This window comes from Theobroma cacao, chromosome 6, assembly GCF_053813885.1.
Source record: "Theobroma cacao isolate CCN51 chromosome 6, ASM5381388v1, whole genome shotgun sequence".
NCBI lineage: Eukaryota > Viridiplantae > Streptophyta > Magnoliopsida > Malvales > Malvaceae > Theobroma > Theobroma cacao.
In genome coordinates this window covers 31,495,742-31,517,764 of record NC_142644.1, presented here as the reverse complement: position 1 = coordinate 31,517,764, position 22,023 = coordinate 31,495,742, and the positions used below count along the sequence as shown (strand labels likewise).

General features: G+C 39.1%; 5 protein-coding genes and 1 non-coding gene across 6 annotated transcripts; 3 read left to right on the top strand and 3 right to left on the bottom strand.

Annotated features, from left to right (window-relative positions):
* Positions 1–411: 411 nt before the first annotated feature.
* LOC18597283 (inositol transporter 4-like) lies at positions 412–3,141 on the bottom strand. The gene is made up of 6 exons (XM_088807083.1): positions 2,621–3,141; positions 2,452–2,522; positions 2,040–2,375; positions 1,861–1,968; positions 1,113–1,718; positions 412–965 (listed from the first exon to the last, which is right to left on the bottom strand). Exons 1-6 carry the CDS (start codon positions 2,754–2,756, stop codon positions 492–494), a joined length of 1,731 nt encoding a protein of 576 aa, XP_088663209.1. The 5' UTR covers positions 2,757–3,141; the 3' UTR covers positions 412–491.
* Positions 3,142–3,747: 606 nt separating this feature from the next.
* Positions 3,748–6,499, top strand: LOC18597282 (F-box protein CPR1-like). Its single transcript, XM_007026209.3, has 3 exons — positions 3,748–4,990; positions 5,403–5,482; positions 6,166–6,499. Exons 1-2 carry the CDS (start codon positions 3,783–3,785, stop codon positions 5,440–5,442), a joined length of 1,248 nt encoding a protein of 415 aa, XP_007026271.3. The 5' UTR covers positions 3,748–3,782; the 3' UTR covers positions 5,443–5,482; positions 6,166–6,499.
* A 445-nt stretch (positions 6,500–6,944) lies between these two features.
* TRNAG-UCC (transfer RNA glycine (anticodon UCC)) lies at positions 6,945–7,016 on the top strand. The gene has a single exon. It is a non-coding gene; the product is annotated as a tRNA-Gly (tRNA).
* A 2,334-nt stretch (positions 7,017–9,350) lies between these two features.
* On the top strand, positions 9,351–14,052 carry UPL5 (ubiquitin protein ligase 5). The gene is made up of 3 exons (XM_007026208.3): positions 9,351–11,451; positions 12,482–13,071; positions 13,413–14,052. Exons 1-3 carry the CDS (start codon positions 9,606–9,608, stop codon positions 13,674–13,676), a joined length of 2,700 nt encoding a protein of 899 aa, XP_007026270.1. The 5' UTR covers positions 9,351–9,605; the 3' UTR covers positions 13,677–14,052.
* A 614-nt stretch (positions 14,053–14,666) lies between these two features.
* LOC18597280 (uncharacterized) lies at positions 14,667–16,256 on the bottom strand. Its single transcript, XM_018122961.2, has 2 exons — positions 16,103–16,256; positions 14,667–15,443 (listed from the first exon to the last, which is right to left on the bottom strand). Exons 1-2 carry the CDS (start codon positions 16,115–16,117, stop codon positions 14,991–14,993), a joined length of 468 nt encoding a protein of 155 aa, XP_017978450.2. The 5' UTR covers positions 16,118–16,256; the 3' UTR covers positions 14,667–14,990.
* Positions 16,257–18,609: 2,353 nt separating this feature from the next.
* Positions 18,610–21,947, bottom strand: LOC18597279 (ER membrane protein complex subunit-like protein (Protein of unknown function DUF106, transmembrane)). The gene is made up of 8 exons (XM_007026206.3): positions 21,682–21,947; positions 21,498–21,591; positions 21,090–21,209; positions 20,937–20,985; positions 20,578–20,677; positions 20,379–20,440; positions 20,141–20,199; positions 18,610–19,077 (listed from the first exon to the last, which is right to left on the bottom strand). Exons 1-8 carry the CDS (start codon positions 21,831–21,833, stop codon positions 18,973–18,975), a joined length of 741 nt encoding a protein of 246 aa, XP_007026268.1. The 5' UTR covers positions 21,834–21,947; the 3' UTR covers positions 18,610–18,972.
* Between the last annotated feature and the right edge of the window lie 76 nt (positions 21,948–22,023).

Here is a 22,023-nt window from a genome sequence, read left to right as displayed (position 1 = left end):
TGTCCTTATCTCCTGTTGCAGGACTTTTTGTACACTATTCTTCTTACCCTAACTCTGATTCGACTTTTGTTTGCCTGGTAGGATACAGGAAGCTTATCAATTCCAGATTCTTCCCCTATTATGTTTTAAGAATAAGCTAAAATTCCCTGGCATGATGTATTTGCTTATGGTTCTTGTCCCGGATTCGCATTTTCAACCCTTAACAAAAAGATGGAACCTCCAAAACATACGTTCGAATAAGGAGCCACCATCCAGATTAATCTTGGGTGGTGGCCTTGCACATGGTTTTAGTTTGGGAAAATTTTTTGATAGCAAGTACCATTAAAGTTAAAGGTTTCTCTATTTTGTGAGGAATGGATTTTCATTTCAATTTCTTCTATGATGCTCACCCACGAAGCCAACAACGGCAAATAAAATTAACTCCGGATTTTTTACATTTTATTGAAGAACAACACATACTGAATCACTTGCCAACAGAAGAACACATGCGCTTAGGGAGACTGTTTGTCACTCTTGGACTTCCTCCTGAATGCTTTTGGCTTATAACCAGACTCCAGCATCTTCTCAACCTCCTCAAATTGCAGACCTTTGGTTTCAGGTACAAACCAGTAGATGAAAATCAGTCCAATGACACAATACCCAGCAAAGAGGAGGAATGTGCCAGAGGAACCAAGAGCTTTTGTCAGGGTTAAGAATGTTAAGCTAACAATGAGATTGCAGACCCAGTTAAAAACTGCAGCCACCCCTCCACCAAAACCTCTGTACTTAAGTGGGTAAATCTCAGAGTTCACAATCCATGGCACTGTTCCCATTCCAGGTGAGTAGGTGATGATATACAATCCTAGGAAAACTACAGCCAAGAACCCAAATTTGCTCGGGCAACCATCCTTGAACCAAGTACGATGTTTTCCCTGGCATGAATTCTCTAGATCTGTGGTCATTGCCAAGCATGCTCCCGGAGAATACTGAACAAAGAGAACAATAAACAATATCAGAATCTGAAGTTGTCATAATACTTTTCTAACAAGATTCAGCTAGTCGGATTGAATGGTGGTTGTTACATTTACAGTTCTTGGTGAGGCTGGGTGGTGTCAAAAGATAAATATACTTACCTCATTTGCTCCATTGGCGCAAAAGCCACAATCAGCTTTCAAGCAAGACATGCAGTTCCATGATGATGGAGTGGGAGCTGAAAGGTAACTTGGACATGTAGCATTTGTAGCAAAGTGGGTGGAATCAAATTGGTTGATTTTGGGGGCATGGCTGGCAGCTTGAAAGAACACAACCGATAACACCACGAGGCAAGAGATGATACCAAACATGGAGACGATCATGAGTCTCCTCCTGCCATATCTGTCGACGAAAGCCATACTGACAATAGAGCCGACAGCATTGAGACCAGAAGTGACCAGAGAAAGCGCCATTGCTGTCTTGTTTGAAGCAAATCCAGCGAACTGGACTATTGTTGGGCTGTAGTACATGACAGTGTTGATGCCCGAAAACTGCTGTGCCACCTGAACAGTCACCCCAGCATAGAGTCCCCTTCGGACAACAGCATTGCCTAAAGCCCCTTTCAACTTTGCTATAAAATTGTCCCCAATGGCCTGCTCATCAGCCTTTTCTGCATCAACAGAGAGTTTCAAGGCCTTTAATTCATCTTCAACTTCATTAGCAGGATAAATCTTCTCTAGGATGGACCTGGCCTCTTCTACTTTATCCTGGACATCAAGCCAGAGAAATTCATATCATTATTCATCTTACAAGAAATTTTGTCAAATTCATATACTTAATGAATTGCAGCAGAAACAAAACATTATCCTTTTCTTTTAACTATTACATGAATCAAGACAAGATTCTAACCCGTCTGTAAAGCCATCTAGGAGACTCAGGAAGTGACAACATCAAGACAAATTGAACCACAGCCGGGGCCCCTGCTACTCCAAGCATCCAACGCCAGGTTCCAGGAGCCTGGAGCACAATTTTACTGTAAATTAAAATCGTGGGATAATTTTTCAATTTCAGTGTTTGTTGGCACTTACCTTGGTGAAGGCCAAATTGATAAGGTAGGAGAGAAATTGCCCTCCTGTGATTAACAGACCGTTTGTGCTAACAAGTGCACCTCGAATTCTAGCAGGGGAAGCTTCTGAAATATAAAGAGGTGCAGTCATTGAAGCCATTCCGACTCCTAAACCAACAAAGATTCTTCCAAGGATAATCATCCATGGAGCTGGGGCGAGAGCCATGACTATGGCACCTACGAAGAATAGAGCATCAGCAACCAGGATTGACAGTTTCCTCCCGAACCTGTCGTTCATCCATCCTCCAAATGCGGCACCAAAAATGGCACCTGCTACAGCCATACTCACGATGACTTCCTGCCAAAATCAACACGAGAAAAACATATGAAGTAACCCGGAAACCATAAAAGAAGGTTAACAAAAAGGATCAAACCTGTAGCCATGTTTTCCTGTCAACTTCTTGGAAATCCTCCCGGATATAAAGCAGTGCACCAGAAATAACTCCTGCACTCCCACAATGATTTATGTTAGTAACAATCAAGACATGTGTCCGAGAATGTCTGAGATCATTTACCTCGTGGAGTTCATCTCTGTCATCTTACCTGTATCATAACCAAACAGGAGCCCTCCAATTCCGGCCGAAAGAGCAAGCCGCATGATGTAAGGAGTCCTCCATGTCGTCTTCCAGCACTCGCTGAACTCTGTCGTATCGGCTTTCACGACACCACCTTCCACCATTTTCTCACAGTAAGCAAATTGAAAATTGCTCTCCAGACATTGATTGCCAGAATCCCAGCAGAATAAAACTTATATTTGCTGAAGATATTCCAGCGAAGTGTTTCCTTGTAAACCAAATGGATAAACATCAAATTCCAAAACCTTATGCCAAATATGGTTTTTTTTTTTAATTGAGAAACGGGAGATTTAAAGGATCATGCTAACCAATGAGCCAAACACTCTATGCTTCTGTCCCACTATATTTGCTGAAGATAGGGTTTCTTTTTTTTCTTTTCTTTCCTTTTCGTTGATATAAAAGATTAGGTTTCCTAAATGATTAGGCATGGACTAAGGAACCAATAACCCTGACAAACTGAAATGCTTCTCAACTTTGTTCCCTGCTTCAGGAGCACCCCCTAGGCTCAAGCCCAAGTCTCTCTTCCCTCCCCCACTCCCCCACTAACAGCTCACTTTTCTTTAGTAAATTGAATTAAAAGTTTGAAGTTGAACACTTTTACCATAAAGACTTGCTTCATTCCTGAGGAACGACTGTAGTAGTGGAAGGAAAAAGAAAGAAAAAGATGGATGGAAATTAAGAAAAGATAAAAATATATAGCTAAAATAGAAACACATTGGTTATTATTAAACAAAGGGAAAGGTAGAAGGGTACTACGTACTCCTCCATTATTCTCTTCTATTCTAGACAAAGTTAATTGAAGCTCATGGTAGTTTGATGAAATTGTAATCACATGCTAATAACTTGAAATAAATGAAGGAATGCTTGTTACTTGTAAGAAGAAATTGAGAGTGAGAACAAATAAAGGATATAAACATAAGTTTCCCTAACAATGAAAGCCATTACCTGTCTTCCTATGTTTTATTTTGAATATTAAGTTACATTTTATGTCTTTTGACTTAATCGATAATCAATAGAATTAATCCAATTATCTATTAATTCGAATTTTGACATTGGTTATTGAGATTTTTCGGTTTACGAAAAAAACAAAGACAAAAAAGAGAAAAAAAAAATGTCATTGGTCATAGACCATGGACCTTGTTATGGTCTCATCGTGTAAATCGGGGCAGGTAAACACAAGCAGACTGTTAGATGTTCATTCATTGTCTATCCTACGCGAAGTCAGACCAGACCTAGAAAACCAGAACATGATGGGGAATCTCCCACTCGACTTAATCGCCGACATACTCAGCCGTTTACCTGTTAAGTATGTGCTCCGTCTCAGATGCGTTTCGAAGGCGTGGCGATCTTTGATTGGCGATCCTGATTTCATCAAGCTGCACCTCCGCCACTCCCTCGAGTCGCGTACTAACCACACCCTCATCCTCAAAAGCTCCGATCTTTACGCCGCTGATCTCGCTTGTCTCGGCCCTTTTGCCAAGCTCGAGCACCCTTTGATGAGTTACAACCATGGAGTCAAGATCTTGGGTTCTTGCAACGGCTTGCTCTGTATCCGTAACATAGTGGAAGACATGGCTATTTGGAACCCGTACACTAGAAAGCACCAAGTTTTACCTTCTCTGAGTTCTTGTAATGCTTACGTGTACGGATTCGGTTACGACACTGTTTCTGATGATTACAAAGTGGTTAAAATTATGCAGCTTGGCGGGGTTGATGGTAAGGCTCTGGAATCAGAAGTTAAAATTTGCAGTTTGAAGAGACTTGCGTGGAGAAGAATTCCAGATATCCCTTGTATATTTTCGTTCCCTGGAGTCAATGGGGTTTTTGCAAGTGGAGCTTTACACTGGGTTCTGACTCATAAAGTTCAACTTTCCGAGGAAAATGTAATTGTTGCGTTGGATTTAGCGGCTGAAAAGTACAGGGAAATTCCACAACCCGAATACATAGATAAGAGATTTCAATTGGATGTGGGAGTTTTGGGAGGATGTTTATGTGCAATAGCTAATTATGATGATGTTCGAGTTGATCTTTGGGTGATGAAGGAGTATGGGTTAAAGGAGTCTTGGACTAGACTATTTTCTGTTGCAAGAGAAGAGGTGATTGGTCCTTTGAGGTATGTGAAGCCTCTGGCTTACTCAAGGAGCGGTGATCAAGTTTTGTTGGAACACAATAGTATGAATCATTTCTGGTATGATTTGAAGGAGAGGAAAGCTAATGATGTCTGGTTCGACGATATGCGCTTTTCCTGTGAAACAGAGATTTGCTTGCAAAGCCTTGTTTCACTCTATGTCAACAGAAGGCAACTTAATCGAGAGGACAATGGGGATATCCAGAAAATGTAAGCAAACCTCTCCCCTCCCTTAGGACATAAGAAATTTTGCTTCTTTTGCAGTATCTGTTTTGTTTCCATACCATTTGATCATTTTAGCAGTAGTTACTTTGGTATAATTAGGGGCACAGAATCATACAATAAGGCTAAGGCATTTAGTAAAATTGAAAACGCCAATCTAAGTTTCTTATGTTAGGAAGTGCGGTTTTGTGAAAAGCATGAGTCCTGTTGGTTTGAACCTAAAAGGGTGAGATCCTATGAAAGGCGGGAGGGTAAGTCACTTTACCATTGGAATTGGCATGTAAAAGTGGCTATGGACAAATGGTAGCCCATTATGCAAGTAGTAGTGTATTAATAACTAATCACTGTTATGGTTCCTCTATGCAACTTAGTCTAATGAATATGTTCTGGATTCGTTTAGGGATGATTTCTTGTCAGAGGGGTTCAAATTGGTGTTATAGTCAAGTGAAAAAGAGAAGAATGGCTGCAGGAGTGGAAAAGGTACTGTGATTTCTACACTCAATTGAAATAAATTCTCGACTGTTTCACATTGTCTTTATACTTGTTGTTCTAATTAAGAGGATTTTTTTAATTTTGATTAAAGTAGCTAAGGTAAATTATGTGTAGCGATTGATGCAGGATTAACTATCCCAGCTCAAATAGTGAAAAGAGGCAGGATTGAGTAATTTATTCATCGAATTTGTTGCTACATAGAGGTCTATTTAGGCCATTTAGAGCAATGAAGTGCTCTTCTTTTGTGCATGGCAACAATATCTAATATGAGAAAAGATGTGCTTTGGTATGGAATGTGGATAGCCTCCTTATCCTGGTGGATTAAATAAATTTTATTTGCTTATGATTTTGTATCTGTGCTGAACTTGCTTTTATGAGTTCCATAGTTTAATGCTATTTGTGAGCCTTCTCGTTGTTGCATAGAAAAATTCAGTTTGTTGCCTAATTTTGATGGTTTTGGTATATGGCTTAAGCATTTCTCTTTGAACCTCATCAAATCTAACTAGTTTCAAAACATCAATGAGAATGTCCCACGGATCTTCTGGAGTGGTAGACACCAATGCCCTGCGTTGCATTGTTGCCAGCTAAAAGCCTGTCATTTTTGAAACCATCTTAGAAGGCGATTCAAAAACAGTGATTAATTCTGTGCATTTGTCATGTCTTTGACTCAGAGTCTCAGACTCCTTTGTAGAAGTCAGCTGCTGTGTAGACAAGAGCAAGCGGCAAAATGCTATTTGAAGAGAGACAGACCGAGTTCCAATCAAAATACTTTCTCTGGCTTTTGATCTGTGTTGGTGGCTCTTTTTGGCTAAGTAGTGTTGTTTTCTGCACAAGATTTGATGTTTGAGAAATTGTAAACCTTGTTAATGTATTTTCTTGTCTGTTAAATTTTGCAATTATATGTATTATGTAAAGATTAAAAGTTAGAACAGTCTTTTGTATAGGAATCTGGATTGTATATTGAGGTGCAATGCGAGCACGCGAGAGTTTGTAGCAGTTTAAGCATGCTTGTGCTGGTTGTTGACTGTCCCTATTTGATCACTTCCAACCTCAGTCACTTCCCCCTTTCCCTTGTATTAATAAAGAAGAAATAGAGAAATCAGGACCTCCTCCCAGGGGGGAATTCAACTTCCATGTTACATGAGAGACAAATTTGGGCAGAGAAAAAAAATGGAAAAACTGATGTCATCAGGTTTTGTTGCAGCAAGGGGTGTGTGATAGTAGTACTATTTATCCGGCTGCAATGTTGAAAAGCATCATTCACCTTTGTCTTGTTCCTACAGGAACTCACTCTCACAAGAATGCTGCCACTGTGCCACCACCTGCTAACTCATGAGTCATGTGTTCCCAATGAAAGAAGCCATAGCGGAGGCCTACAACAGAGCTCACCATGGAAGAATGTTCTTCATTTCTACCTGTGAAATTTTTGGTGCCGTTCTAGCCTCAGCCAGCGTTTGTAGTCCAACGGTTAGGATAATTGCCTTCCAAGCAATAGACCCGGGTTCGACTCCCGGCAAACGCATTAAATCTATATCATGTTTTCTTGCTCTCTGATATGCAGATATACCTAGCAGATCCTCATCCTTTAGCTTGCCTCTTTAGGAGGTTTGATATCAGGGATGTTTTCTACGTAGCTAATCCTTCATTGGCAACGAGCAATGGAGCCAGCGAAGCTCGTAAGACAAATTCCTCGCCTAAAAACCCCTTTTTCCCTTTAATTTTCAAAAAAAAAAAAAACCCTTTTTTCCCTTCTTATTGTTTCCCCCTTACATGACACTTGCATGTCCTTTTGTGCAATGTAAACCAAGGAAATGGCAATGGCATAGGACAAAACTAGCCACAAGCCTACAACTAGCCTCAGCTCATTCGGGTTTCGATTCTTTAGGGAAAGTGCAAGGAAACCAGAAATAGCACAAATTTAAAGCCTGTAAAGCTATATATAAATTTGCTGTCCAACCAGGAAAGAGAAAGAATGTAAAGCTATACATAAATTGCTGTCCAACCAGGAAAGAGAAAGAATGCAAAGCTACATAAAAATTTACTGCCTAACCAGGAAATTGAAAGAGAGTAGCTGCTTGACTGCAAAATATTATCTGTTTTAATTCATTAGACTCTACGATTTTGTCTTGTAAAAAGTTCTTCATTGATTGTAGATGATATAACACCTAAATACCCAATCGTATCCTAATATAAGAGATTTACGACTCCTTTTTTACACTGTGAGACTGGGGCAGAGCAGGGAGAAGGAAGCAACCCAGAAGCAGCTAAGCCAATGGTCCTTTCTTTCCGTCTGCAAATTGCCACTCTGATTCATTCGAGAAGGATTCTTGTGGGGTAATTAACCAATCCCGAAATTAAATTCACGGGAAATGAATTCAACTTCCATTTCTAAATTCCCGAGTATCCTTGGACGAACCGACAAATTTGTTTACAAGTAAATGATCCACTTTTCTGAAAAGCAAACACTTAGGAGCCCCTTGTCCAATTTCCTCAATTATGTTTTCCAGTGGCGTGCCATCGCTGATAACCGATCATGCTTCGGTCAGTAAACCTAATAAAAAACCAAAGCTGGAAAAGCTTTTCCTGTTAATTTCCAAATTACGCCAAAGCTACATGTGTTTTTACTGTATATAAAAGATTCATCTTTATCTTATCTTACTCTTATCTTTCCACTTGATAGAGTCAGAATTATATAATAAAATAACAAAATATATTCTGTTCGGCTTTTAAACACTTAATTCTGTTACTTAGTTTTTATATTATAAATTAGTTTTCTATTAAAAAGTATTCAACATCTGTATTTAAAAAAAAAAAACTTCTTAAACTTTAAAATAAATTACACTAAAATCAAAATCTTTTATCTTAATCTCAATAAAAATTAAAAAGAGACGGAAAAAAGTATATCCGAACGAAAAAATTCGTTGAGTTTGATAAATCTTCGACCAATTAAAAGAATTTAACTCTAATCTTCCTTTTTGTTTAGATATTCTTTCAATTTTGTTTTAATTTTGAGGATCGTAAATTTTGATTAATTTAATACTTCCTCTCTTTTTTTTTCTATTATAATTTTCCATCCTTGATTCATTCAAATAGGTGATTTTGACTTTATCAAACCCTAGACCATGTGATTAATTACATTAAAGAAAAAAAGGTATGATTCGAACATTTGATGTATGAACTACCATTGCATCTAATTACAAAAGACAGAAAGATTAGGCAGCAAGGTGCAACGTATTGGCCATGGCCCCTTCGATCTTTTCAAATTCTTTAATTATTATTTTTTAATATTAAAATGTATATTACTTTTTCTATTGTAACCAAAAAGAAAAAAACATCCATAATTACTATTTTTTTGCTATGTAAAGATGAGTATCACCATAATTTCTTGTGACTAATTTTTATCATAATGTTTTTTTATAAAATTATAGCTTTTAATAATTATATTTTTTCAATAAATATATATATGTATGTATATAAAAAACATTAAATTAACGTATTTGTTCATAAACAATCATAAGCAAATATTCCCTCGATAAATGTTTGATTAGATTAATTCACTAATAAAGTCACCTACCATGAAATATAATTTTTAATCAAATAATTCGTTTATTTTTATGTATATTTATAAAATTTGAATTTAATTTACTAAAATCACTCAAATCAAGTGAGCAAACTTAAAGATCATCCAATCCATGCATTCAAAGAGAGAAGAGTTAAATTAACATCGTAGCCGTCAAAAGTGATGGGAGATCAAACATGGTGCGACCGTCCGCAGGAAACAATAACCCAGCAACCCAATTTGGTAAATTTGAACGAGAAAAGGAATAAAAAAAGGGAAAAAAAAAATAGCGTAAGATTTCAGTCTTTGCTTCTTGGGTGATGACGGCTGTACGTTTATAGGGCGAGAGACGACATTTTCGAGCATTCAATTTGTTTCCATATAATCATCTCCTTTCACTGTATATCTAACCTTTGCCAGGGTTTTTCCTTTTTCCTTTTAGTTTCGAGGGTTTTCCTTTCGGTTTGTTTTGTGTGTGTTGGTGGCCGCTTTCTTGACCATCTCTCCATGCTCTCTCCCCAACCGTAGCAGGCTGGGGGCCCCCACCGTCCAATGTCTCTCTTCCAATCCCCCGCCGTTGATCAATTCAGCAACGGCTGCGATCACCGTCTGTCTTCCAAGCGTAAGTTTGACGATTATGCCCTTGCTTTCGACGAAGCCGACGAAGATGAGGCTCCCTTAGTCCCCGTCAGAATGCGAAAAGACGATCACCACCACCATCTCCACCATCAAGGAAGCCATCCGATCACAGCCGTTCAGCCCTCGTCGAAAGGTTCCTCTTCCTCCTCGCCTGCCTCCTTCCTCGATTCCCGCCCTTCCTCATCCGATGCTCCCTCATCGTCCGCCTCGTGTTCCTCCTCCCGTCTCCAATTCTTCATCCGGATGATCTCGGAGGGCAACACCATCGTGGTCCATGCTAATTCGGAGGACACCGTGAAATCCCTCCACGAAAGGATTCAGCTGATGACCGGAATTCCGGTGATCGAGCAGCGCCTAATTTATCGCGGGAAACAGCTCCAGTGGGAGCAATCCCTAGCCGATTGCGCCATCCAAAATGACGCCGGACTACAACTCGTTGGCCGTATGCGATCGACGGAACACCCACAGACCTGGCAGGTCATGGACGACATGATCTCCCTCATTTGCCGCCTTTGCCGAGGCGAATCAGTCCCTTCCTCAACCAAACGCATTAAAGATTGCTTGATCAAGTTCTTCACAATTACTCCAAAGGACAACAACGATTCCGCCCCTGCTCACTTGCACATATTTATGGCATCTTCTGCTCCTGCCGCTATGGTAATGCTTTATATGTCTCCGATTAATGGTAATAAGCAGTGTGCTGATTCTTCAATAAGACATTTCTTAAATTCGTGTCGGAATGCATTATCAAAACAGTTGCATTCTTATTGTGCACCAATAGTGTTAGAGTTTTGCAAGTTACTTAGGAAGGTTGTTAACGAGGATAGTTTGTATGCGATGTGCCGGAGTACACTCGGGTCGTTGTTGGAAACTGTTGGCACTTCCAGGGGTTTAGTGCTGCGAGAGGTTAAAGGGTCGATTGTCATGCAAGAGATTTTCCCCTTTGTTAGTGAGTTGGCTGATAAGTTATCTAAGGATTTGGATTGTAGTATAGATTCTACCACTAGCGGGGGACCATCATCAAGTGATGTCAGGGATTTCACAGCATTCTTAAACCCTTTGCGGTCTGCTATTTTGGAGCAAGTGGGGTTTCGTATTCCGATATCAGTTGACTGGGAAAAGAAGGATTACAACCTTCCTCCTTATGGGGAGGAGATTGAGTTTCTTCATGCTATATTTAATGATTTGTTGGCCAAAATGGAAAAATGCCTTGTTAGAATGGAGGAAAACTTTGCTGTGAGAGGAAGCAGGGATGGTGGAGTAGTTCATTCCGGGTCGTCTCAGTATCTTGCCATTTTGAAGGAACTGAATGGCATCTCAAAACTTTATGAGGGTGCTGAAGAGCAGTTTTGGATGGTTTTGAGGAATAGGAAGTCTTCGTTGTGTTCTTTAATTATTAGCTTTGCGAGGCGAACTGATGATAATCGATGGTTACTTGAGCATAAGGATGTCACTGATTTTGAATCTAGGAGGCATTTGGCAATGATGATGTTTCAAGAGGTAAAAGAAGATTATGAGGAATTGCATGAGATGCTCATTGACAGGTCTCAATTATTGGCAGAATCATTTGAATACATTGCTCGTGCTGAGCCTGAATCACTACATGCTGGTCTATTTATGGAATTTAAAAATGAAGAAGCTACTGGCCCTGGTGTACTGAGGGAGTGGTTTTTCTTGGTATGCCAAGCTATATTCAATCCAGAGAATGCCCTTTTTGTGCCTTGCTCAAATGACCGTAGAAGATTTTTTCCTAATCCAGGTAAGTTTCCTCTGAACTTCCAAACCTCTAATTACCATCCTGCCTCGAGATGATATATTTCTTAGTCCTTGTGGTGCAAGAGAGATAGGATTTCTCAAAGCTCATTGTGAAATAATATTACAAGCAATAATTAATATGTTTCTGAGGTAGTTATTAGATTTGTTTAGAGTTTGTGTATTTTAGATGTTTGATATAGAATATGAACAGAATGAACTTTAGAGGGCTTGATAAGTGAGAAAATTTTTTATTAAGACTTTGTTCTGCTCACTATATTTGTCACTTTTCGGATGTCAGTGTTCCCTTGTTTCTTTTATAAACATGGTTTGAGGTAGTAGAAGGTAAGATTCTTGAAGCACAGCTTGTGTTAGTTCTAAAGTTGGAGGACTGCCTTTTGCAGCTTGTACTGGCTATATTATGTGCTGGGACTAGTATGATTGGAAGCACAAGTAGAAACCCATGTGAAATGATATGCCTTGAAACACGGAAATAGTGCATCAAAATTTTGCTTTGCAGAATGTAAAACCAAGTGAAATTATTGATACTTTGATAGAGACATTAAAATCTAGTTATGGGAACTATTTATACATTAGATATGTGGTGTTACCCAAATTCTTCGAATTACCTCTTATAGGTGCATAGTGTACTTTGTAGATTTTCTTAAATGATGTAAAGAGATATTTTCATAATCCGATTAAGTGTTGAGTAGTTCAAACATTCCTGAATTTTGCACTAAACTCATTTTTCTTTTGGCACATGTTTCTTTCTATACTTGCTCGTTTGTTAAATGAGGCCTATGACTTATTTCCAATCTTGATAATACTGATGGCATCAAGATATTGATTCAATTTTTGGGGCATTGTGACTGAAACCCAGTTCTGTTTGGTGCTTTTTTCCCATTAAAAAGTTGAAATCTTATTATTATTTTATATTTTAAAAGCATAGTCTGCAAAGACCATATAATACCTTATGAGGATTTCCTCCTTTACTGTGATCCAGGGTATATGTTGCTTATGTGTTTTTCTATATGCAGCATCTAGGGTGGATCCTTTGCACCTTGAGTATTTCAGTTTCGCTGGCCGTGTGATTGCTTTGGCATTGATGCATAAAGTGCAAGTTGGTGTTGTCTTTGATCGTGTGTTTTTCTTACAATTGGCTGGAATGCATATATCTTTGGAAGATATAAGAGAGGCAGATCCATGCCTGTATAGCAGCTGCAAGAAGATTCTGGAGATGGATGCTGAGTTTATTGATTCAGATGCTTTAGGACTGACATTTGTTAGAGAAATTGAGGAGTTAGGATCCAGGAGGGTTATGGAGCTCTGCCCTGGTGGGAAAAGCATTGTTGTAAATAGCAGGAATAGGCAGGAATATGTTAATCTTCTTATTCGGGATCGCTTTGTAACATCCATTTCTGAACAGGTATACCATTTTGCCCAAGGTTTCAGCCATATTCTTTCTAACTCAAGGCTCCAGAAGTTCTTTTTCCAAAGTTTAGAGCTTGAGGACCTTGATTGGATGCTATATGGAAGTGAAAGTCCCATCTCCGTTGAAGACTGGAAGGCACATACTGAGTATAATGGCTACAGAGAAAATGATCCTCAAATAACCTGGTTCTGGGAGGTATGGACTTACAGGATTGTTTTTTAATCGTGGCTAATAATGCCCAAGAAGTAGTTATGGTGCATAATTTTCAGCTGTGAAAAATGATCCTGATAATATTGAATGAGGTTAAAGCAGTGATGAAACTGTTGTTAGATGATTTCTTTAGCACTTTACTATTATCCGATTTTTCAGGCTTTGACAACAACCATAATTAATAATATGGCAATAGATAAAAGCGCGGGGATGAAGTGGGACATGTGCAATAGCTATAGTTGTCTTATCACTTAGTCCTATGAACCTATAGGTTTTTACTTTTCTTCCCTCAATAATGTACTTTCTCATGTTCAAAAATGTTGCAGATTGTTCGGGAAATGTCAGCGGAGCAGAGAAAGGTGCTTCTTTTCTTCTGGACCTCGGTAAAGAATCTTCCAGTTGAAGGTTTCCGTGGTTTAGCCTCTCGGCTTTACATTTACAAGTCCTCAGAGCCCCATGAGCGTCTTCCTTCATCTCATACCTGCTTTTACCGGTTGTGTTTCCCACCATATCCCTCCATGACTGAAATGCAAAAACGTTTTAGAGTTGTCACTCAGGAACATGTTGGTTGCAGCTTCGGTACCTGGTAAAAACATTGGTTACCATTTGCATTTTGAGGTGGAAAAGGGTTTTTGAATGCACATAGAAAAAAAAATTGTACTGAGCTTGTACAGGTTATAGCCTTGCTTTATCATTAGACTATGCAAGAAGGTGATGTAGCTAATTGTCTTTCCTTCATGAGATGTCATTGCCTTTTTTTCTGGTTCTCCTCTGGAATTAACTGTTTATATAGGTGTATAGCATAAATAAGGCAGGGGGCAAGATGGAAGAATTGCTCACTTCCATGGACTTTGCTGGGCATCAGCTTCAGGCAGCTTTCTTGTATTTATACAGTTGTGCAATGACATCTAGAGTCTAGACTCACAGAAAGCCTCTTAAATAGTCTAAATCTGCATGTCTCTGAAATTTTTTTCTTTCTTTGTCACATATATCATAGATTATTTAGAACTCGGACTAATGTTGAAGTATTCATGCTGATCAGATTGAAATCTGTTGTAGGAAACGATCGAGATTGGCAAACATCTTACAAACAGTTAAACTTTGTTACGTGCCTTGCTGCACCCTGAGTAATATCATAGTTATCAATATCGTGTAATACAATAATTATAAAAAAGGATAGTAATTGTACTATGATGTGGCATCGGATTTTGCTTTTTGATAAAGATTAATGGGGACTCGAAATATTTGAATACATTTGTGATGAATAAGACTAATCCATGGCAAGCTCAACAAATTGGAATCGAATACCTTGATGATGATGATGTCAAAATGTTTTTTTTTATATATATATTTAGGGAAGGGGATTCGAATTTTACTTTTTAAGCAGAGGGTCATGCATCAACCAATGAGTTAAATGCTCGGGTATGTTAAAATGCTTAAACTCAAGCTTAAACTGAATTGTAGAAAGCTTATAATGAAATTTAGTAGAAGGAAACCTTGAAATGAGAAGGCGGGTCCTTAATGTACTAATTGCCAAGGCGAACAAGACGCAATTGGGGTTAAACGAAAATATAAATATATTTATAGTCCAAATTAATATCTTTATTATGCAAATATAGAGATTACATCTCATCACACCCAATACCAAACTCATCTCGACTCTTTTCTTGCAACCCAAACAAAGACATATTCCATGCCCTTCAAAGCAACTTCCTCCCAAATGTAAAACCCATAGTTTGATCCACCTGGTATGGCCCCAAATTTTTCATATCAAACCCCAAAAGAAAGGAAAGGAAAGAAACAAACTCCTCATCCACATCCTCCATAGCTTTAGTAAACATGCAAACCTAATAAAGAAGCCCCTCAGCCTTAAAACTATGCCACCTTCTCTCCGTAGAGTAGCTCTATTCCTCAGCCTTCTCAACAGGAACTTCGGTGCTGGCTTCCTCTTCCTCTTCAGCTGCCTTCTCTTCCTTAGCCGGTTTCTCCTCCTCTACAGCAGGTGCTTCCGAGGTGGGCTTTGGGGTCTCCTCCACTTTGGCCTCCTCCGCAACTGCTTCTGTCTTTACCTCCGGGGTCTCTTCCTTTGTCTCCTTTGCGGCTGGCTTCTCTAATTCCTCAACCTTGGCTTCTTCTACAACTTCTTTGGTATCAGCTTCAGCCACCGGAGCTTTAGCATTGGGAGCTTCGGTTTCCTCTGCAGCAGGGGCATCGGATGCCGTTTCCGCAGCTGGTGCTTCGGCGCTCACTGACTCAGCCACAGGTGCTGCAGCTGCTGCCTCCTCTTTGGGTGTCTTCTCAACCTTGCTCACCTCTGCTGCCTCGTTCTCTGGCAATGGTGCTGCAGCTGGCTGAACCTGGAAGGCCCAAAAAAACCATTTTACTCCAGAACGAAAATTTTGAGTCGATCATTGAGAGCATTGAAATCAATATTGTCTACTTAAGTTGATCAGCATGTAGTTTTGTTTCATTACAGAACATTAGGGAAAAGGATTCAGAAGCTAGCTAGTGAAAGATACATAGGATCCGGCCCTATCAGCATGCTGAAGGCGTTATCACCTTGTAGAACAAGTATGATCAGTGATAAAGTTTTCGAAGGACGAAAATGAGGTCACTGATAATCAACTACAAGCGAAGAATGATGATCGCCATCAGGCAGGCATCACAAGTTGTGCTTGCAACCTTATGAAAGAACTCCGGCTAGATTGATTAACATCACAAGACTACAATAACGAAATCTGAAAATCTGCTCAAAGCTTCGGCAAAAAGCCCAAGATGGACTCTATACCGTTGAGCATGCAATAGAACAACCAGATACGATCAACCCCATCAGGGCTGAAGGGCTGATCCATCTCTTTCGAGCGAGATCAGATAGGATTCTTTATAACCAAAACAATAAACTTAATCGCACATTGCACCATTGGATGATCTATCATATGATAATCCATGCAAACGGGATATCGAAAAAACAGAAAAGCAAGATCAGTATAAACCCAAAAAAGATTAGCTTGATTACCTCAACACTGGCCATTTGGGAAGCAAAAGGAAATATTGCAAGGGGAAACTTTGAAACACAGAAGTTATTGGAAAGAAGAAACGAATAGCTAGAGATGAGCAAAGAGTAGTAGTGAAAAGATGATGAATGTGAGAGCTATATATAGAGACGAGAAAGCTCTGGCCTTTCCATTAAAGAATTGGAGGAAAGAGAGAGAGATGAACAGGGTGATGAGAGCATTTGAAAGAATCTTGGGCAATCTGGCGTCTCATGTTAGCCATTGTCTAGTTGTAAATGTTTCTGCTTTTTTTTTTTTTTTTCTTGATAAAGTAATAAATTAGATAAGACTATTGGGTATAATTTAAGATAGAATTATATACATAACAACAATGAATTGGCAAATGGCAAAATGGTGGAGGCCATTTCTTTGTATCAGCATCATATCTTTCTTTTGAGTGGGTCTCTCTGTGTGACCATATCATGCTTTCATGTTCTCTTATAAGGCATTGCCATTTCTTTTGCTTTAGTTTCTTGGGGTCTTGAGAACACTAAGCTTTACTTAAAATGCCATAATATATACCTGTAATCATACAAATTACATATAAAAGCTTTTGCAAACTTAAAAGACAAATACCCTTCCATAAATTAATTATTATTTACGCATTACGCATTATTTCTTTGAGTTTTTTTTTTTTGCGTGAAACAAATATTTAAAAACGAAGAGAATATATATATTAAAAAACTTAAAACTTTTATAAATTCGATTTAACATTTTGAGTGCATCAAAAGCCAATTGGATGGAGTAGATGGATATTTGTTGTCTTATTTTATGTTCAACAGTCATAGCTTAGTAAGCACAAACCGACCATTGTACAACAAACAAATAAATTGTAGTCTGATTCATAATCTAAATGATTAAGTACACAAAGAAAATTGGCGCTAATATTTGGTGGACCAAAAAAGAAGAGATTGAATTGCCACCCTTGTTGCTATACACAATAATGAAATTGGGTGTCGATCAAATCTACTAGATTGTATTGGTATAATTGTGGGTGTAAAAACAGGACCGGTTTCACTGTCGGGGTCAAACAGTTTTTAGCTAATTTTAAGGTTTTTTTTTTTACTTTATTTTCACCTACCACATTCCTGATAAATGATGCTGATTGATGGGGGTATGGTGACGGTGGTGTGGACGTGAGCCAAAAACAAGAACCCAGAGAGTTTTAGGACGGTGGGAGCTAAAAGCCCGGGGGACCCTGCCCACACCAAACTGCGATCATTGCCCATCCGAACGAAAGTGACCCCACTCTTCCATTGAAAATATTGCTGCCGTGGCCCGCTTTTCTACCCACTGATTCACCCCTTCCCCTTTTGGGAACCGCCACCCTCCCTTGGTAAGTAGGCCCCATGACTGATGGTCTCCAGGTCGGACTCTCGTGACGCCGGGCCCACTTCTTGGGCCGTCAGATTTGCCACGCATGATCACTGTCATCCTCTGATCTATGTCCTCGTATAAAGCCCCCCCTCCCCCACCCCCTTAATTTCTTTGAATTATACTACTACAGGAGTACTATAATTCATCGTGGATCTCCATATTAACTTAAATTTTGGACGCCAATGAAGATGATAATGATGTGATGCATCGAGATTCGTGCCAGGAATCACTGTTCTTGTCCACCTAGTTTTGTGGGAAGACAGGATTGGTTTTGTAAATATCTTTTACCATTATGGTACAAATACTGCAAATTTACCCTGTAAAAGTGGAGGGAAGATGATGGAAAAGTGTTAAGACAGTGAGGAGGATGGGTCCCCCTGAAAATCAAAAGGACCCACCAAAGTGTTTGAGCTGTTGTACAGATTCGAACAGGGTACCATGTAATGCTCCATGCCGGGACAACCTCGGGTCCTAGACTCCTAGTGTTTGGTTTTACATGTTACCGATTCATTTGCTGATCTGTTGATCTTTGAAACAGGGGATTTGATGATGATATTCCATCGTTTTCAGGGGGTCCATGGGTGAAGCCGAGGCCTTTGTTTTATAGTTTTCTTCCAGATTCTTGTTATGATTCAAAAATGCTGTCCCTTTGAACAACAACACGTAGCCAAACCCCCTGTGGCCGCCATTGGTGCCCAAAGTTACTGGCTGCTTGCTTGACCCTTTGCCTTTTTTGAAGAAAGCAATTTGCAGGCTGTGTAATGGCCCAGGGGAAAAGGGGTTATGGCCAACTTTGCCTTTTTGACAGATTACCTGCCCCTTTTTTATTCTTTCTCTTTTCTGGCGAACCCCCCTCCTCTTCTTTTTTTCTGGTTTTTTGCTCAAATCTTGCAATCAAGCTGGTCCACTAGAAAGGCCTCTGCCGGCATTGAAGTGAGCCTCTCGACACGACATGGGCCAACGAGGTATGAAAGTATCCGAAGTTTCGGGCCACCAGCAAAAGTCAAGCCGAATGCAGTAATGTTTCAGAGTCTTGATAATTTCAGACAATATGATGATCATCAGTTATAATTTTCCCTAAAAATCAAGAAAATAATCAAAAATCACAGGCGCGAAAATGCATTATAAGACTTCAAACTGTAGGGAAATAATGATCCAATCAATGGTCCCTCTTCGAAACAACTGAGTTCAAAACTAAGTCATCCTTCGCTAGGTTCGATAAAGAAAGATTCAACATCAATAATAAGCCATAAAAATTGGGAAGATGGAAATTTTCTACTTGATTCTCGGAGAGTTGGATCGTAAGCTAATACGCTAAACATGGTTTCTACAGGTTTGTCATCCTTTAGAGTTCAGCAAGTTTGTCAAGGCAGGACTCAACTAACATGGGTTGGAAACTTCAATTGAAGCACCTGTGGACGATCCCTTTTGACAGCTGTTTATAGGCTCCTGATGTTCACCTGATGAGTTTTTTCAACACTGCTTCAGCCCGATGCTCAAATTTAGGGAGTGCCCACTCATGTTGGACTATGTCAAGACCGTCTTTCTCTGCACCCAGGCTCTGATAAGAAGGGAAATCCAAAGGGTTAGGAGGCATGCAAGGTTAAGAAATGAAAATAGTAAACCCTCGAATGAGCCTGATCTTGTAATTTCTTTACATGGTATTTTGAACATGTAAACCATATATCAAGCAATAAAAAGACAATGTCTTACAGTGATGCGTGTTGATCTTCATTGAACTAAAAGTTGCATGCAATTCTTATCATTTTTGTGATTAATTTAGTCCAACAGCAAAGCAAAAGGGAAGGGGGACACCCCCAGGTGAAAGTGAGGAAAAGCATCAGCTGAAATTCCGATCCCAAGGATTCTCAACAGGTAAATATCAAACCCCAAAAGCATGGGAGGTTTCTAAAGTTTGGAGAAAAACTAAGCCCTTGCCTCAAAAGTCGGTCACTCATAATAATGCCTCAAAAAGAAAAAGGCAAACATAAATTTTTAATTAAGGAATTATACTTAGAAATGATTAAGAGTCCCCACATACAAATCAAGGAAAACCTATTTGACTCTGGCAGCCCAGACAGCAGCCACATTAGAAGAACAAAAGAATGCGGGTGTGGTAATGATGGCGGCAGTGTTGGGTCCATCCTTGGGGAATGGAATGCCCATTTCCCCCCCTGAGCCATTTTTAATTGATAAGCTAGTCATGCCACCCCAACCTCAATCGTAAACAAACAACTGACCAATTAAGTTCTAAACACAAGGAATCTCTGGAAAGCAAAGCACTCATTCTCTATGGCTGCAGCCTATAAGTACTACATTGCCTACTCAATACCCTTTAGGGTGTTATCCCAAAGCTTACCTACTGAGAGAACCCTAAGGAATCTACTTAGATAATTGCAAAAAGAACTTCAAATTAGCATAAGACCAAATTGTTAACAGCATAAGTCTCTCAAATGAAATAAACTAACCTAACTGCTTCCTACATATGCTACTTAGGGAAAATAATCTCCATTAAAGAGATAAAGAACAGGCTGATGAGGAATATGAGACCATGTGAAATTAAATTAGACACCTGAAACTTTTTGAGCATGAAACAGTCAACTGAGAACAGATTGAATCAATACCTTTGTTGGATCAAAGCCAAATCCACTCATCTGCATCATACGCTGCGTATCATCTGTTGCTGCAAAAAAAAAAAATCATAATTTCACATGATTAAAGCCAGCAAATACATGATAAATCAAAGAAAAAGAGGAACTGCATATAAGCCTTGTAGTGTTGTTATTTTGAAAGAAACAATTAACTTTGCAGATTATAAATATAATAAAAAACATAACAGGAAGTTCATGATCCAATACTAACCATTTTCCTCTCCTAGAATCAGACTAAATAAACCCCTCAAACCAAACAAATTGAGGAAATACCTGGAAATAAAAGAATTTGTCAATAGTTGGCAGTAATAAGCCAAGAAAGTCCCTCATAAATATAAGAGCTCGGAGGAAAAGAAAACATTAATAAAATCAAATATGAAAGCTTATTATATACAAAATTAGACCAGTACCATGAGCGGCTACTAACATAGCTCACATCAACTGTGCTAAGGTCAATACCATTCTGCAACATTGATCTGAACCTCTGGGTCAATGGGAAGGGTATTTTGGCTGCAAGAGAGGAAGACAGCAAAATAGAACAGGAAATCACATTACCAATAATCATAACAACACCAACATGATCAACTAAGTTAGAATTTGGGTCCAACACAACAAAAGAATGTGTCCATCACCAACAAAGCCAATCTGATTAGTAACAAGAAAAAGTTAAACTTTTGTAAATGAATTTGCAAGTTCAATGTTTCAAATGTAGCATTAAAACGGAAAAACTAAGAAATCTTGGAACTAAAATAGAGTTAAAGAACCAGACCTGCAACAAATCCAGAGAAGAAAAAGTTGACCCATGCAAAAGTGAGAGTCTGACAGCAACCATAAGTTTACCCAAAACAGTCAGTTTCTCTAACATAAGCAATCACACAGAAGCATAAGAACACTGACGGTGTCCATGCACCATAATAAATACCTGAGGTATAATCATTGAGAGGTTTTTCTTCATCATGTCCATAGCCATGTTAGGGTCAGAGAACATTTGTGCTTGCGCATTTTGAGCCTGGCCCTTGGGAACAAACAGCAATCCATTTTCCTACCACAGTGCAACAAAACTAACCTTAAATTTCTCCTTTTTCTAATTCTTAACTCAGTAACGTTAGCTACAACCGCAGCGTCTTGACTAATTCCAATTTGATTTCAACAAAAGAACTAAATTTAGGAAAGTTTGATCAGAACTTGAATAAAATGCAAAGATTAAGCTCGAACAACAAACTCAATTAGCATAAGAAGCTCTCCAATAATCAAAATCTACAAATTTGAATACCGATAATTTTCAATTTTAGTAATAAAAAATTAAAAAAAAAAAAAAGTAAAGGCAAACCTCGTTGCTGAAATAAACCCTACGAGAGCGAAACGACTTGGGAGGGATGAAATTAGCGCCAGCTCGCAAATTCCGAGCCCTAACAATTACTTGCCTGCAAAGTAGAAAATCGAAAATCAGTGAATCAGAGACCTACTTTCTATTTATCAAATTTAAAAAGAAAATAGAGTTGTAGGAGACGTGCCCTTCTTTGACGATCTTAGGATCGGGAACTTGCGAGGACCGCATAAGCTTGGAGACAAAGTAGCGGAGGATGCCGATAAGGACCATCACCACCGATAGAGGAATCAGAACCCAATCTCTGATCGCCGTGTCGAGTACCAGATCTTCCGCCATCGCTGGATTCTACTCTGATCTTTGCTCCTCCGAAGGAAAACAATGCTTTTGGGCTTCTGTTTTCTCTCTCGTTTCACGACTGTCGTATCGCTTGTATGTTCTTTTCGTTGAATCGCCCCGCTTAATTTTTTAGTTATTCTATTTTACCGGCAAAGAATAATATATTTACAATTTTGCCCAAACTTTTGGA